Source organism: Lytechinus variegatus, chromosome 14 (assembly GCF_018143015.1).
Source record: "Lytechinus variegatus isolate NC3 chromosome 14, Lvar_3.0, whole genome shotgun sequence".
Taxonomy (NCBI): Eukaryota; Metazoa; Echinodermata; class Echinoidea; order Temnopleuroida; family Toxopneustidae; genus Lytechinus; species Lytechinus variegatus.
In genome coordinates, this window is record NC_054753.1 from 15,442,334 (window position 1) to 15,460,988 (window position 18,655).

The 18,655-nt window shown below is 35.9% G+C and overlaps 2 protein-coding genes and 1 non-coding gene across 3 annotated transcripts in view; 2 read left to right on the forward strand and 1 right to left on the reverse strand.

Annotated features, from left to right (window-relative positions):
• The first annotated feature begins 767 nt into the window (after positions 1 to 767).
• Positions 768 to 9,843, forward strand: LOC121427259 (inhibitor of growth protein 4-like). Its single transcript, XM_041623592.1, has 8 exons — positions 768 to 875; positions 3,227 to 3,298; positions 4,186 to 4,352; positions 4,875 to 4,980; positions 5,753 to 5,864; positions 6,421 to 6,565; positions 7,324 to 7,385; positions 8,229 to 9,843. The coding sequence occupies exons 1-8, from the start codon at positions 839 to 841 to the stop codon at positions 8,266 to 8,268; spliced, it is 741 nt and encodes a 246-aa protein (XP_041479526.1). The 5' UTR covers positions 768 to 838; the 3' UTR covers positions 8,269 to 9,843.
• A 6,549-nt stretch (positions 9,844 to 16,392) lies between these two features.
• On the reverse strand, positions 16,393 to 16,464 carry TRNAP-UGG. Its single transcript has one exon. It is a non-coding gene; the product is annotated as a tRNA-Pro (tRNA).
• Positions 16,465 to 16,740: 276 nt separating this feature from the next.
• The window catches only part of LOC121427416 (neuralized-like protein 4), a 45,507-nt gene continuing 43,592 nt past the window's right edge, over positions 16,741 to 18,655 (forward strand). Inside the window, exon 1 of the mRNA XM_041623795.1 lies at positions 16,741 to 16,968. Within this exon, the coding sequence (XP_041479729.1) occupies positions 16,768 to 16,968 (201 nt within the window). The 5' untranslated portion in view covers positions 16,741 to 16,767. The remainder of the gene's footprint in view (positions 16,969 to 18,655) is intronic.

Here is an 18,655-nt window from a genome sequence, read left to right on the forward strand (position 1 = left end):
GAATGAAATGTTGACAACCAAAAAAGTCTTCAAAACAATTTTAGGGGGGGGGTTGGGAATTAAAAAAAATTAAGGGGGAGGGCCCCGGGTTTGAATGTCACTGCAGTATACACCTTAAGAGGTTGATTGGTAGAGAGAGAGAGAATTAAAGAGAGCAAGAAAGAAAAGAAAAGAGTGCATATGCATGGTGAAGGTATATAGGAAGACAGCTTGAAGGAATATGACTACCGGTAGATAGAGAAGACAAGATGCAAATTGCGAGTAGGTAAGAAGAAAAGTATTGAGAAAGAAAGGGTGCAACATTGTAGAGATATCAGGAAAGTAGGGGAACCCTTGTAAAAAAGAAGCTTTTAGCGTGCACAATAAAAAAAAAAACATACATAATATTCAAGGTATATAATTGAGAAATATCTTTCTATTGTGATTAAAAAAAATACCTTGAAGCAAAGCCTATATGTATTCTTTTTAAAAGGTGTTATAATAATCTTATTTTCATTACTCTTATTCCTAATTTTGTTTCCTCCTCGATCCTCTTTTTGTTTTCATCCTCTTTTCCCTAAAATGAAAATCTTTATTGAATGTCGGTGAATTTTCTTTGTAAAATCAATCTATTATTTAAAATAACTTGAAAATAAAAAGAAATGAACAGCTCTAATTGATAAACCTCTATCGACAACCCGGAAGTATCCTGAGACGTCGAGACCTCGATTTATTGCAATTATGCACGTGACGTTTTGAACAAGCCGCCAATCCGAAAACACAATGTTAATCAGTCACGTGACACCGGCATCGAAAAACTCCGACAAGATTTTATTACGCGGGAACTCATTTGACAACCATGGCTACAGCACTCTATCTCGAACAGTACCTCGACAGTAAGTGGATATTTTCGCCTTTTATAGGAGTTGACGGAATTTGATGTGTGAATGGTTTGATACTTTAGAATTTTCTTAAATGGCATGGTTGGATCGTTTGTATGTCCATTGAAGAGAAGTGTGATTTTATTGGTCTCAAATGTGCCTAATTATGTATTCAAGAAGGTGGTTCGCATTCCTTCAGACGAGTGTACGGTGCCCGTGTATACTGCGCAATGTTTGTGTACGAACTGTGCTGAATGAATGACTCATGGTGCGATTGGCATCGTGTGTTCGAGTTGTGTGTGCGGCTATTGCCGATGCACTGATGCTGTGTGTGGAGCGATGGGGCCCCTGACTGACTTGGCCTTGCAGAATCATGATTGTGTGTTTACGGAGCTGTAGCCCTCGTTCATCGGAGAGTTGCCCCGTGTGAATACGAGTGCCTGCTGTACATTGGCTGCTTAGAATTCAGATAGTTGCAGCATTAAAAAAATGAATTCATAAACATGATGAACGTAAATCAAAAAGCAAATCCACACATCAAAACTTTTTGTTTCAATATTATTGGTTAATTTTCCTGATTTATTATTTTTTTAAATCAAATTAATGAAAAATGATTTTTTTTAAATTAATAAAACCCTTTTTAGTTTAGGGGGAGGGTTTGTTGGTAATGTTGGCTTTGAATGAATTTTCTCACATTCCAGATCCAGGCCGGTCCTTCAGTGAAAGGGGGGGGGGGCTGCCATGCATTGCATTCTTTTTAGCCAATTTTTTTCCAGATCCGTCAATTTAAATTAAAAAGAAAAAAATCTGCAAGGGCAGGTTTTACATGTTAAAGAGGGGTATGCAAAAATAATGATAATTTCATATGTAGATCTAAATTTTATTTGAAAAATGTCAAGCACAAGGCAATACTTAGTTTGAACAGTGCAAGAACCCCCCCTCACACAACGAACAATTGTCCATAGACTGTGTACAACGGATAGATCGTCTCCGCACAGCGATTCGAAGACCGCTGATTGGTCAATCGCGCAGATCACGTCATGACCACGTGGTCCCAAAAATAATTCCTTCGGACTGCGTGCGGAAGTATCGATAGCGATAACGATATCCGGTCACGTTGTGTACGCCGTAAATAGTTTTGGTTCGTGATCGGATCGCTCCGGTATCGATCGAAAATTATCGAAACTCTGCAATTTCATGCATATTCAGGCGACGCTCCGAAACCCGGAAGCCAATTGACTTTGTGCACGTTGCGATAGACTCTACAAATTCCAACGAACACGATGGCATATAGACGCTAATTCGTAAGATTTTGATGGAAAAGCAAGAAGTAATCGAAATTGCTTACCTGTGCAGTATCGGTGAGAAAATAGATCCTCCGAGAATACCTTTCATAATTCATATAAAATACGGGAAAGTGAAATTCTAGGTCGATTTTGGTACGAGGTGATAGAGAATTGCACACTTGTTTTGGTGGAATTCTGTGTGGGGAAATAAAAGGCTTGCACTGCGCATGCTTACTATATTTTCATTCATAAATTGGTTCTCGGCAGGGGCTGGATGACGTCATGTAATAAGCAAAACTGTACACGACCGCTACGTTCACGCTCCGCTATCCGTTGTACACAATTGTTCGTTGTGCCCTCCCCCATGACTTATCCAGACCAAAGTCAAATGGTGCGCTAGTCAGAAAATCAAGGATCATCCTTGTTTTCTAAGATCATTATTTCAGAGGATGTCTTCCGCTTTCAAGACCCTAAACTGAGTCTTGGGTGTGCTAGTCAGTAAATAGGTTTTATATTAAAGGAGTCCCTGAGGAAAATAGCAAGACATGAAAAAAGAGACTGAACTAACTGAAGTGAAGGCTATTTGATGACACAATCTATTTTAGTACATTCAATAGGTGGAACTATTGACATGTATGTGGCAAGGCTGCAATGAAGTAAGATTTCAAGCATTGTAAGAAATTTGCCAAAGAAAAAAATATGACTGGTTTAATTTGTGACCTCTATAATTGTACGAACTAAAAAACTTTTGTACCAAGTTCAAAAGAAAAAATATATATATAAAAATTCCTAACCAAGTGAGCTAAACCTTGCTATTCACAACACACTTTTTCTTTGTTGTATGATTATAAAGCATTTGTGTGTTATCTCAAACACCAAAATGACAGTTATTATCTGATAGAGAATGGGCAGGGAGTATGGACCAAAAATGCCTACACCTTATTCATATCCATTTCAACTATCAATCAACACCCTTTTTAAGTGGTTGTAAGTTAATATTGTATTTCTTGAAGTTGTGCAATGTGAATTGATTTGAACAATTACCGTATATATCACAATTTATTTTTTTCTTTCTTTCAGGTATTGAAAATCTTCCTTTTGAGCTACAAAGGAATTTCACATTGATGAGAGATTTGGACCAGAGAACACAAGGTGAAAAGGATGGAAATGAAGCCTTATTACATTCAAATGACCCCCCCCCCCCTTATCATAAAAAGTAGAGACGCATGGCCAATATGGGAGACTCTCCAATATGAGAGACAATCTCCCATATTGGAGACTTGCTTTGCAAAAGAACGAAAGAAATAACACCAACAAAAGCATAATTTTTTCCACCTAAAATTTTGTCTCCCTCAGGTCAGAAGCCCATTTGTTTTGTGTGTGATTGACAACAAAAATCCTTACCAAAACAAAAGTAGACAGAGAAAAGGGGTAATATTTCATGAGAAATCTGCTTATCACATTTTTATTCGCCACCAAGCTAATCCTTTTGCAGCAAATGTAAACAAAGATATTGGTCTCCCAAACTGGAGTCTCTGATATTGGAGATAATCTCTCTCATGGGAGACCGTCTCCCATATTGGCTGTGCGCATCTGCTGATAAAACTTAGCGACTAATTGTGATGATGATTTCTACGATTGTTAAATTTGTGTAATATGATCAAACTTCAGCGCCAGACCCACATACAATTGCTAAGCTTTATGTAAGAGAGTCAGGGTTATGAAGATGCAGAAATGTATGGAATCACAGGCAGAGAAATTCATCATAAAGCATCTTGTCCATGAAGAAGTGATGATCTTCGTTGTGTTTTACATATGCGAGTGCTCCAAGTGAATCGGATCTGGAATAGTTATAGAAGTCCATATGCATAATAATAATGATAATCAATGATATTGATAATTTGATTGAGATGAGATAAAAATCAACAAAGATCTAGAATTTTTAGTTGGTATTTGCAAAACGGCATGCATTGATTTTGTGATGATGTCACAAGCCTGTTTGTGTGATATGCCTCTTTATGTGCTCAATTTTTCTTCAGAGCTTGCTAAGAGTATAGACGAAGATACAGTGAACTACTTGAAGAATGTCAGGGATCTGAAGCCAGAACAGAGAGCCGAGAGATTAAAGAAGATAAATCACTCTTTCACGAAAAGTAGGGAATATGGCGACGACAAAGTACAGCTTGCTATGCAGACGTATGAAATGGTGAGAGAATAGCTTCTTGCATTAATTAAGTTCACTTGGGTCATACCGAGGCACAAGAGATCTGGAAACTGTTTTATAATTCAATAACTTTATTGAATAGCTACTTAAGGAATTGTGAACCATTTGTGGCATCCCATGGGGCAGTTCAGGTCATTGTTTAATGTTTATCCATTTTCATCTAGGATTACATTTGTGAAACCTGTGCTAATTTCAAATACAAGTGCTATAATTGTGAGTTGGAAATTGTAAATCAGCAGTTTGATGAAGGTTGTGGACGACTAGCTTTATTTATAGCTGGAGTGGAGTAATTACAAATTTCAATTAATTTGGAAGTGGTTAGAAATTATTTTAAATATGTCATTGCCTCTTGTATTGCTGGGTCAGCAGCAAATTTTGTATCCTCTTTCGTGAAATCTTTATGAAACAGCCCCGTTTCTGCTGTTCATAGCTAATGTTGTTAATCATTATTTTTGACCATTTTCCAGCAAGTTTGTATATTAATATCCAATAAACCTTTCCTAGGTTGATAAGCATATACGACGGTTAGATGCAGACTTAGCGAGGTTTGAACAGGAGCTCAAAGAGAGAACACTGGAACAAGCCACGCCCATAGAAGGAAGAGAAAAAAGTAAGATCTTTATCTTTTCTTTAGTGGGGGCGTTGTAGTCTAGTGGTTCCGAATCTCGTCTTTCAATGAGAGGGATGTGGGTTTGAATCTCAGCGACTGCATGTTTTACTTCAGTGATAAATTTATCCACATTGTGCTGCACTCAACCCAGGTGAGGTGAATAGGTACACGGAAGGATCAGGGACTAGGTTTTGAGGGGAGTGAGATCAATTGCTCGCCTTAACCCTTTTCAGGTTGAGCGATTTATTGCTCGCCTCAGGGAATTTGATTTTATTGTGACATGCAACAAGAAATTCAGAAAATTTTGTTACTCTATATGTTATGCTTCTTTTCATGCTTCTTGTCATGTTGACAAAACTGAATATGGGCCATCCATACGTTGTGTATTTTTTTTATATACTATACTATACTACTCCCCTAATGCCCCCCTCCAAATTTCCAGGTGAGCTTTTTATTGCTCCCCTCATAATTATAAAACTGAGTCCCTGCAGGATGAATTCCTTGGTTGCACCAAGCGCCTTAAGCAGCTGGAGTTACAGCGGGGGTAATGTATACTGTGCCATTGAATAGGAAACAAGATCAGCACCTCATTCGCTATATATTATTATCTCAAATATGAAAATGAAAATTTGGCTGAATATTAGAGATAAAATAAAGTTCAATTTGAGTTTTGCCATAATGTATTCATAAATGTTCATCTAAATTTCAATGCAATTTCTTTAAAAATGTGATTGTTTAATAATACATAATTATTTGCTGTTTTTTTCTGTAGAGAAAAAAGGTACTGAAAAATCGGCAAAGAAGTTGAAAAAAGCTGGAAGATCGTCTGATGATGAAACGCCAAAGACATCGAGAAAGAAGATGAAGACGACTGCGGTAGAACCGTAAGTTTAGAATCAAGATGGGAGAACCAATCTCATCTAATCCATTAGATCATTAGGAATTCACTACCTCATACACAACGTTCCCAATTTTGCAGAATACAAAAACATTGTTAAATAGCACAAATTAACAATAGGAGAAGAGTTCTGTCATATTTTCTGCCAATTAAGAATAATCTTCACCAAGTGACATGGAGGAGATTAGAAGAAATTATCAACTTATTTGTTTTGGATTTTTTGGGAATGTTAGGAGAATCTGATGTATGATGGATTTCATATTTAATAGGAAATTTGCATTTTGGTATAGATCATATCACGCCACAGTGAATCAATTTTTATCTGATCAGTGAATTACAAGACTGATTTGAGATTGACTTGGGATTAACACAAAATTTACCTGAAATCAAGTTTCTAACAACTTTATACATAATTAGATGTACCAGGGAGTGAAATTGGACCCAAATACCCTCCACTTTAATCGTAAATCTAGTAGACTCGATTAGATTTTTGTATTATTATGTGACGTTTCTTTGACATGTAATTTGCTTCATCTTTGCAGTGTTGTAACACCCATCCTCACGTTACCGTCAGTTATCAACTCACCTTCGGATGTCCTAGACATGCCCGTTGACCCCAATGAACCCACGTATTGCTTATGCCACCAAGTTTCCTATGGGGAGATGATAGGCTGCGATAATCCAGATGTGAGTATTCGAACAATGTTGTCTGTATGATACGTCTGTCATTTTTATGACCCACCCTATGACTCCATTAGGAATGGTGTGTCACTTGTCAAACACGCGTCGGATTTTACTATATCATGATGCACGTGTGCGTCTAATCGATGATGGATATTTGCAGACAATGACGGACACCCTCATCAAATGTATGATGCACCATTTTTGGATTTTGACTGACATTGATGAACCAAATGAGTACAAGTACTGCATCCTGCAGCACTAATTTGATGTAAATGATCCATCCACGACTCATCTTTCGGGGGGGGGGTCATAGATTGGGTCATACGAATGACAGGTCATTCCAAAGCAGAAGAGAGACAAACATGCTGCTTTTCAGACAGTGGTGGCATTGCCATCATTGCAGGCCATTTAACAGTGAATATCAACCGTAAATCAATCACAATTAGAATTATCACCCTTTAATGGATTGCAAGTCTGCAGCAATTTCAAGAATATGAGCTTCTTCTGGCACACATTTTTTTTATTGGAAAGTAATGTGCCTTTGCAATGCAGTATTCTTTATATTCTTGATTTCGGTCTCAATAGTTGGGAGAAAGTTCAAAGGAAGAAAGGTTATTGAAATTTAGTGTTATCTCTTTGCACTTGAGAGTAATGGTGCAAAATGTAAGAAAGATTGAGGACTCCCCTCCCCCCTTCATCATTTTCATTTGATGTTTACAAGTTATTTATCGCTAAAATGTTTGTCTGTGTTCTGTTTCCAGTGTCCGATAGAATGGTTCCATTTTGCCTGTGTTGGTCTCGTCACAAAACCAAAAGGAAAATGGTGAGTCACAAAAACTTTATTTGATTTTATATTGTTGCTAGGGATGGTGTTTGATCCTCGTATCTTAAAATGTAAAAATTGTAAGGGATCAAAAAATCAACTAAGGTCTGCATTTTAAACATTTATGCAGTGGTGGCAACTTCATAATTGTTTGAACTCAGTCTCTTAATTCCTGTAGAGAACTTTATAAGTATTGTCTATCATGATTACACATAGATGTACCCACGGCTTCTCTATTTATTTGTAATTTTTTATGGTATTGGAGCCCAGCCTGTGTCTTTTTGTATATTGATTGTATTTGAGTGTTTTTTTTTTACAGTAATTGGAAATCAAATTTAAACAAAATGACATTAAAAAAAAAAGAAACTCTTCAATTGAACTTTTCTTAGCTCTCAAAATTTTGGATAAGAATATTATAGCAATAGTAAAATCTTTTGCACGGGTGGTTAAGTATAAACTAGCTATTATTTCAATGCAGTTCTCAATGATTTACGTACTCTAAATTTGATAGATGGAGAATCCAGTGTTAGAGTAGTGTAACATTTGAATGCCTGTTTTAAGTCGCATGTTTTAGATAGAAATCTGTTCAAAATAAAGGAATGAGACTGTCATGTTCGGTAGGTACACAGATTTAATGTTGAATTGGCACATCTACAAGAACATTTTATTTTTTTTTATTTAGACAGAATTTACTCATCAAATATATTTTTTAGATAATTATGCGTTTTAGTCTTATTGTTTCCCAAGCTGTAAAATGGAATTTTTTTAATCAAATAATGTGTAAACCAGTTGCCTGATACTATGATTTTTATTTTCATATTCATCTTTTATTACCATTTACAGGTTCTGTCCGAAGTGCTCACCGGAGAAGAAAAAGAAATAACACCAGCTGCAATATCCTTATTTATTATGATTATGTTTTCCATTATCACATCTGTACATATCTTGTAAATAGACAAAGATTAATTATTGAGGCTTATTAGCAAAATATTATTATTGTTTAAGTGAAGTCTTATTCAGACGTGGCACAGTAAGTCTCAGCAACATTTCTTTTTTTGCAGTATTCAGACACAGACAAATCAGCATTGACCCTCACCATTACCCCCCCCAAAAAAGTAATAAATAAATAAAAATTAATTAATAAAAAGAAGAAAAAATAGAAATGAAAACTAAAAGAAATTGCCCAAAGTTTCAGAATTATAGGTCTAATGATCATTGTGATGTTGTGATTTTCATGCTTAGGCATTAACTCAACTTTTGATCGAAAAAAAATCCGGAGAGTAATTTCTTGTCATTCACAAGTTCCGCCACTCTGAGTAATCTCTGTAAAATGTATCTTATGCAATTGGCTTTACCAGCTTGGCATTGATACGGCGGAAAGCAGTTCCTACAGGGGTTACTTCAACAGAAAAAAAAACTTATTATGCTGTCATATAATTTGTGCAGAAATTATTTGCTTGAAATTTTAAGAAATCAAAAAACGTCTCCTATGTTTGTGAGACGTTTTCCGATAGCATTTGCATTCCAAATGAGTGTTGATAATGCTATGGGTTGTTGCTGATCATTATTGCTGAGCAATTGTTGAGTGATGTTGCTGAGAGTTTTTCTGAGTGGTGCTGCTGAGCAGTGTTGCTGAGCGTTGTTGCGCCATGTCTGAACATGCCTTTGATATAGCTTATTAGCATCCTTACAAGCCATACAAATAGTCTATGCAAGCTGCACTTTTCAAGAATGATGAAACCCACGGTGCGAGATAGATTGTTGGAAAAAAGGTTTATGAATGGGAGTTGCGATGATGTCGCAAATTTTTTTTATGGTACACAGCACACACTAGTTGATTATAATACTGTCTGCCTGCACTGCGAAGATCCGAACTACCCAAAGCAATGTTGGTGAATTTATATATAAATAACGGTTATGCATTGAAGTTGTATTGATGAATCAGAGTTTTCTATACACAACACACGCTGTAATTGGTTAAAACCATAATATTACTGTTTGCCTGTTCTGCAATGTTCCTTATTTACTCATATATGTTATTAAAAGGACATTATTGGTGAATTTATACAGGTTGTGTATGGAAGTTGTATTGATGTATCAGAAATCTTATGCACAACATACATTGTATTGGATTGTACTATCACTCTGCCAACACCCCAAAGTTCTCAACTTCCCTTATACAGATTTAGAAGTGTTATTGAATTGATTTGGTTACATGATATTATTATAGCTGAGTTTGCCCGAGTTGATATCTCTTGAAACCACAGAGATCTGTTTTGGCTTGGGTGACAATCAACATAGAATGATATTTGGTTTGCGTTATCTGGTGACTTCTGGGCTGAAAATGCTTTGATCTGGCCCATTATTTAGCTCATGGAAGGTATTGTTATGCAGACTTGGTTGTTTGTGACATTCAAACAAGCTTGTGAACATTATTGAAAGTGAGTTTTCATGAGGACTGACTCACAAAAATCATAAGAATTAATCCATTTTTAGAACAACCACTTGAATGTATGCCAAAGAGAAGTAGGTTATTTTGCACGTATACTGGTATAGGAATCGATGTGATTATTTATGCAGAATGCTGTGATATAATAGGCAAGCTTTCATCACATAGGAATGCATTTTTGTATGTAAAGGGATGGTGATTCTCATTATATTGGAAAGAAAAATGAATAAAGGATTTTGAAAAGGAGATTTCAAAGATCAAGAAAATGATTTAGGTTGAATGTCGGTATTTCTATTGCAGTCAAGAGGAAGTATTTCTATATGTTCTTATGTAGTTCTTTAAATAGAAGATGTACCACTCTTGACATTGATGACTTATATCCAAAGTTGATGGATGTTTTGCTACATGTATTCAGAGTAGGACAAAAGTCAAGCAGGAAGTTTATTCTGTAAAAGATACACTTGATAATCTATAATTTTTGTCTCACCTGCATAGCAGAGTGAGACTATAGGCGCCGCTTTTCCGACGGCGGCGGCGTCAACATCAAATCTTAACCTGAGGTTAAGTTTTGAAATGACATCATAACTTAGAAAGTATATGGACCTAGTTCATGAAACTTGGCCATAAGGTTAATCAAGTATTACTAAACATCCTATTAGAGTTTCATGTCACATGACCAAGGTCAAAGGTCATTTAGGGTCAATGAACTTAGACCATGTTGGAGGAATCAACATCAAAATCTTAACCTGAGGTTAAGTTTTTGAAATGACGTCATAACTTAGAAAGTATATGGACCTAGTTCATGAAACTTGGACATAAGGTTAATCAAGTATCACTGAACACCCTGCATGAGTTTTATGTCACATGACCAAGGTCAAAGGTCATTTAGGGTCAATGAACTTTGGCCGAATTGGGGGTATCTGTTGATTTCCCATCATAACTTTGAAAGTTTATGGATCTGATTCATGAAACTTGGACATAATGGTAATCAAGCATCACTGAACATTTTGTGCAAGTTGCAGGTCTCATGATTAAGGTCAAAGGTCATTTAGGGTCAATGAACTTTGTCCGAATTGGGGGTATCTGTTGAATTACCATCATAACTTTGAAAGTTTATGGATCTGATTCATGAAACTTGGACATTAGAGTAATCAAGTATCACTGAACATCCTGTGCGCATTTCAGGTCACATGACCAAGGTCAAAGGTCAATGAACTTTGGCCGAATTGGATGTATCTGTTGAATTACCATCATAACTTTGAAAGTTTATGGATCTGATTCATGAAACTTGGACATAAGAGTAATCAAGTATCACTGAACATCCTGTGCGAGTTTCAGGTCACATGATCAAGGTCAAAGGTCAATGAACTTTGAGCCATGTTGGTTTTTTTTTTGTTAAATAACCATCATATCTCTGTAAGTTTATTGGTCTAGTTCATAAAAAGTGGACATAATAGTAACCATGTATCACTGAACATCTTGTGCGAGTTAGAGTAGTTTTCAAAGTCAGCACTGCTGCTATATTTAACTGCGTGATGCAGGTGAGACGGCCAGAGGCATTCCACTTGTTTACTTTAAAAATTGAGAAAGTTGACCAAAATATTTATTGGATTTAATGCCAGCTGTGTGTTATAATCACTTTGGTACACAACAGTCAGACCTTCATTTTTGAGGAGCGCGATCGTGCTGGCGCTCCTACTGCCTTTAAATCCATGAAATGGCCATCTGCTTTCCATAATTCCTTGAAATGATTTTGATTTAGTTGAAAACTATCAGAAAAATGAAGAATTTCACTTCTTTCCTGACTCTGATTTGAATTTGAACTCTGTAAATATTGTAGTCCCTTATGGAGGTTTTCATGGGAACATCATGAAAGTCTACATGTGGGACTTTAATATTTACCGAGAGTTAGTTCAAATCAGAGTCGGGAAAGAGGTGAATATCCTTCATTTTTCTGATAGTTTTCAACTACCGGTAAATTAAAATAATTTTTTTTGGCAGGAGCACGATATTGATCATTGATGTTTTGTAAACATATCAACCCACGCCTAGTTTCACCACAGATTGATTAATAGCTACACGGCTATTGCATATACGATGTTACTGAAAATCTAAAATTTATCATACATGTATTGTATTGAATTGATTTGAGCTCCTCAAAGGGAGGGATGCTGAGGAGCTCAATTGAGCTCCTCAAAAAATAAGGAGAGCGGTTTATTGAGCTCCACGAAATTATAAACGTTAAGGACTGAACAGTCTTACATTATTATAATAGTGAAAACTTATTTTCTTACCTGTACCAGCCGCATACATGTACAATCATTGTGAGCGCTATTGACAGAGCACTAGCAGTAGACGTTGTTGCAGCATTGCCGAATGTAACAGGGATCTCTGTTATAGCGCTAGCGACTTTTGATGTGGCTGGCACAGGTCTAGGTGATGTTTTCTCTGTTTTCATTTTTGCATTTTTAACATGTCAACTTAAGCTCATTGTGAAGTATGGATTTAGAATTGTATCCCATTTCCTTCAGATTTGATGGTACTTTGTCAATTGATTTCTATGTGTGCTTGCCTTTAGGGTCGAAGGGTTGAATTATCATGTTTACATCTTTTTAATTATGCTTTCCCTACCATTGTTGATAATCACTTATCTTAGGATAGACTTAAGGTTCATTTTTAGGATTTTAATAATGACTACTTGTTTACTTACTTGAATATTTTGATGCAATATACTCTTGTATGATTATGACCAAATTTGTTCTACAAGGTTGGAATTTTCAAAGTTACACTAACCTAGAACTTTAGTTAAGACTTTCATGGAATGCTAGGTTTCATTTCATCTTCCTTATTCAATCGAAGATGGTCATTCTACACAGCCCGTGTAGAATTCAGATTTGGCTATTTATGAAAAGCTTAATTAATTTTGCCTTTTTATGATCAGAATTAAGTCTGGAACGATTTCCATTGAAAAAACATTAAAAAACAAAAAGTAAAAAACTAAGAAATACATAAGAAATAAAAAACAATAAAGTACGTAAGAAATCGGTCTTGGTACCAGAATTTTTTTCATTCACAATTGTTAGGAATGCTTTAAAGAATATTTTCACCCAAAAATAGCATTCTAGGAGCTTTATTTAGTGAATTAGAGCAAAAAGTATGATTTCATGAATAAATTAGCATAATTCATATAAAATAAAAATATCTGAATTCAGTGAAATTTACCAATGTATCTGCGTAGATTACATCATTCTCTATCATCATGCAAATTGTTGTTGTGATCGCGCAATCTGGGCTGAGATCTTAAGGGGGGCCATAATGCCCCTCACCCGGAATGACAAGAATTAAAATACCCCAGGAGAATTAGGGTTAAGCCGTGCTGTATTTATCTGTATTATTGGTTGCTAAGTTAATGTTCAGGCAGTGTTTCCACAGATCCAAAACAAATTTCCTGAAATTTGGACAATAACAAAGTGAGCCTGAACTTGGTCCAAGTGACCAAAATCAAGGAATTTTACCTTTGTTGTTGAATGCACTTTTTTTCAATAGCTACAAAATGCGAGCACGGAGAGTGATTAGAAAATTTTGAGCTACGAATGAGGCAAACAATTCTTTGAATACAACATGAATATTGAAAGTTGCTACGTTTAATTGAAGTTTGATTTTCTGATTTCCAAGAATTTTTTCATTTCCCGAAAATTACCCGAAAATGATCCAGAATTTGGGAAGTTTCCCAAATAGTGGAAACACTGTGTTAAGGGTTAATTGGGTTGGATTGTCCTTAGAATGTGTAATTAATCATATCAGTCATCTTCAAAAAATACATATAACCTTGATATACATGTCATTTTTAAAGCTTTTCTGATTTGTCATAGATTCCTTTTTGTAGATTTGCCAAAAACCATAAAAATATTGAATGTATTAGGAAACAATAGTCCTGTAACACAAAACTTGTAATCAATTTTTTTTTAATTGACATGAGATGTAATTCGTTGTAACTTGTAATTGTAAGTCTATATTAGACTATGTGTGAAAGTGTTGCAGTTAATCATAACATTAATTTATCTTATCTCAGAGGGTACATGAAAATGCAATGAACAAATATCAGAGATTTGACAATTCATGAAATGAAGTAAGAATAATAATAAATGAGATTTGTATAGCGCACTCTCCATCTTGATTAGATGCTCAAGGCGCTTCAGAGCAGAACAAGAAGAAGTCGATGTCAATCAAAAGGCAGTCTTAAACAGGACATTGCCCTTGAACAAAAATTGGGGTCAGATCTACAAACAAATTGTTTTATGGGATTGCCCTTCAGGAAAATAAAAATAAGCATAGCATGAATCACAAATATCCAATTGGATTGAACAGGTTTTGGACCAAAGATATTAACCATGTCAGTGCCCAGATTGAATTCAGCACAATTAAAATCTACAATTGATACAAACTTGTAATGTGGTTTACAAAAGACTAACTTACAATTAGGGCCTTTTTACACGTGAATCTTAATCATCATTGTAATGATGATTGCTATTGCAATCGTGACTTTGATTAGCGTTCATGGTTCTAATCATGTTCTAGTTTGGTTTCACACGTGCTGAATATTTGTCATTAGCCTTAGATGTCTCTGGAATCATTCAAAGTACAATTTTTATACTGTGTGAAAGGGTGGTTAATTGCATACCGTAATTTCTTGTTGGAATGTTGTTTTTACATTTGTCACTGTCAAAACAATGTGCGCATAGGGAAATCAAGGTAATTTGTTACTCCAGAGTAGCCCACCTGTACTGAGATTAATGTCAGAAAATACTGGTGATCATGAAAATGAAAATCTAGATAGACTAGTGACTGCTTCTTTGGAGTTGGATCAATTTTGATCACCATTAACTTCAATTTTTTTTCCAATTGTTTAGATTTTTCAAATAGGGTGAAGATTTTTTTTATCAACCAACTAGAAATACTGGAAATGAGATATAAGTAATGTTTTCATATGGTCATAAAATGGAGAAGGCTTCGGGGGGGGGGGGGGGGTATTTGTATACAAATCAAGTACCAGTTATATTTTTTCCTTGATATTTGCATATACTAATCATAATGATTAAAAATTGAATTTCTATAATAGTTTTTAATATTCATCCAGTATATCACGAAATTTTATCTGTTTTGTTGATCATATTTTCTGCTTTCATGCAGGTATCTTGTTCTAAGGGTTTTATTAGCCTGTTGTGTGCACAGAAGAGAATAAAAGAATTGTATGGTCGGAGGATTTATATTAATGTTGATGTTCTCATTAAAATGAGCTATATACCTGAATACCCCTTGTCTTATCTTGTTTTCTCTGAATGAAATTACTTTTATTACTTTACTTATTGCTACTTGCCTATTGTCTATACTACTACTGATCAAAAAACTCTAGCCGGAAATCAATTGAATGTATAACGGTAAACAAGAACAGGAGGCGCTGTAGCTCGTTGCTTGCTTACAAGCATTCATGCTTTCTTAGCGATCAGGTAAAAAATCACCACCAATCAACAATTTGTAGATGTATGATTTGCAATGTACTGTATTTTGTAAACTGAAATGTTTTTTTTTTTCCAAGCTTTTTCCTCGTTTCTGGAAAGAATTCAGGTTCTTCCCGATCGTGGTATTTTAACCAAAGATGTTGTTGGTTAAAATATCACAATCGGGAAGAACCTGGGGGGCATGCAATACCCATGAATATAGTTTTGTTAGCAAGTAGATAAAAATTGTTTAGGGGTCATATTATTTCTGGCGACAATTTGTTTAGGACCAAATGTGTAAATGAAGCCCGTGAAAAACTTGTTTAGGGGGTTATTTTGCACACAGAGAAAACTTGTTTAGGGGGTGTTTGGAAATAATTTGGTCATGCATGTGTACAGTATTACATTTTACTGGACCCCCCCCCGGGGGTGTAAGGTGGCGTTCAATTGCAGATTATAACAGGTGCGGATCCAGCCGGGTAAGACAATAGTTTTGGGGGGCTTGGTATTGTTCGAAAGCAATATGGCCCCCGAAATGGAAGTGTGTAATCCGGCTGGGTCCACGCCTGTAATAGGTACAACATTAATGCATGAAAATACTTGTAATAATAATACACAGCATTTATTATGCACCATCTATCTAGTAAACCATTCTGAGGCACAGAGGGATTACAGGAAAAAAAATACATATTTTACAAAAGTATGAAGAAAATAAAAAGGATTTTAAATACTTTTTAAATGCTTCAAGCGATTCAATTGTTCGGATCCTCAGTGGAAATCCGAAAGAGCATTCAAAATCAAGAGAGATGGAGCTGAAGAGGCAAATGCCTTTTCTCCTAGGGTTAAATAAATGTATGTTGAACTTGAAGGGTTTTCTTCCTTATGAGGGAGTGGGGCTCAGATTAGTCCTTTGTTGGAAAGTTGTTTGAGGTTGACTTTGATCTAAATGCTTTATATACCCTGGTTTTCAGTCACGTCTCTCCAGTGTGACTCTCCAATTACCGGTAGATTAACTTGTTTCTTACATGTAAAATCATTGGAGAGAAAAAAAAATGTCACGGGGCTTGTCCGGGAATCGAACCCGGGGCCTCTCGCACCCAAAGCGAGAATCATGCCACTAGACCAACAAGCCTCACTTGAAAAGCAATGGAGATTTATAAGTTATGTAGCACATACTTTGCTATGTTCGTTGTGATATTGGACTAGTCCATTTTTTTATAGGATTCTGAAATTATTCAATCAAAAAATTTCAATGATCAGATAATCATGATTGAAATTCAAGTCTTTCCTCAATTTTTTTAAAACTAAGAAATTCGACACCACGATAAAATTTTCAATGAAACGTGTCTTTTTATGAAACTCCCTTCTTATTACATTATTAGGACATTATTATATTGAAATGGCCGAACCCAGCCCTTACTCATGAATATTCATCATGGATATCGCCGGTGAAAACATGGCGAGCCATCGGAGAATTCATCCATTTCACAACAAATGTGGATCCTTAATTTCATTGAGTGATGACGACAAAACAGCAAGACGAAATGACTCCAGACAAGAATTCAATAACGGGCTAGTATTTAGCAAGAGACCTCTAAAAGACGATGAGATTTATGAAGTCAGAATTGATGAGAAGGTGAGTTATCAATAAAGATCTCGAGATCGCCTGAATCGAGCCTCCATTCGGAACAGTGGCAGTTTTACAGCCGGGCTCCGTACGGTACGCTACGAACTCCGGGGACGATGGTGCATTGTCAATGATCCGGATGGCAGGGGCTGGGCCGTGACTGCACTTGGGCGCGAGTGCACTTTCGCATCTGGCAATGTTAAACTAATTTCACCGAAAAACTTTTGTCCAAATTTGTATTCCCAAATTATCTTGGGCCTAATTAACCCTTAACAGAACCAGTGCTTGTGCAGTTTCACACTGCACTGGCCGATTTCAAGAAAATAAAATGTTCCTATTATTAGTATACTATTATTAGTGTTGTAAATCGAATAAAAAATCAGATCGAAAATCGGATCGGCAGTTAAAGTAGAAATATATTGAAAATCGTAAAACTGGAGAATCATATATCACAATAAAGGAGAAAATAAGGAGAACACGATGGTGTACATCATTTATCATGGAGACGGATGAAACTCAGTTAATTGATAGTTTAAAGTTCTCTCTCTGAATTCTTCAAACACGCAGAATTACGTCCGCGAAATTGGGGATTTTTTTATGACGTCACTGTCTGTACGAGAGGCGTGATTGGCTCTCCCACGTGAAGCTCCACTTGCATGCAAAACCTGTTGCAAGGGTACATTTTCTCCACATTGTCACTGAATACTTCGATCCCGAAATGATCGAAAGAAAACCCAGAATTTTATCTAGATTTGGATTTTCAAATTGATGATTTTGAGATGAAGAGAATGATGATGAAGTGAAACAACACAGTGCCGTAGTTGGAGGTAAATTGGGGGAATTACGCCGATGATGATGATGATGAAAATTCAACTTGCAACACAATCACAAGTAAAGTCATGTACATACCGATTCGCTACCAATTCATGCTGCTGGAAGTGCTAGCTACACCGCGCGGGCCAAATTGAATTCATGCTGAACATGAATAACCACATCCAGACAGTCTATCATAAGAAGGAAAATGATATAACTGTACTTACAAACAAGTGAATAATCCGAACCTGAAGGCAAATCAACTCAACGAATAGTACCAGACGATATGGCATATGCACTGACGATAAACTTCATGTGGCTGGATAGATTGTCACTCGTCCTGTTAGATGTAACTTTTATCTCATTAATTTGACAAAATTACGAAACTCGGGGAATTATTATTCTATATAAAAATATAGTAACATCTCTTATCATTTTTTGAATTACGATAAAACCTGTTTTGAAGGAAAACGTTGAGGTAAATTAAAATTAGATGTAAAAGATCATCCCATCATGCGTAGCATTATGTGATCGTAAACAAACCATCACAACAACACATGCCGTATTGTTTGCTCGCCTTGGCTGAGACTGAGAGAATAGATCTATGCACGTGTTGCACAGCTCTCAATCAGCAAGGAAGGAATACGTGCATGTTTGCGATGGTTTGTTTACAATGACATACAAACTACGCATGTTGGGGGGGGGGATTTAAAAGTAATTTTAGTTTATCTCAACGTTTTCCTTCAAAAGAGGTTTTATCGTAATACAAAAAATAATAAGAGATGTTACTATATTTTTATATATATTAATAATTCCCCGAGTTTCGTAATTTTGTCAAATTAATGAGTTACAAATTACATCTAACAGAACGAGTGACAATCTA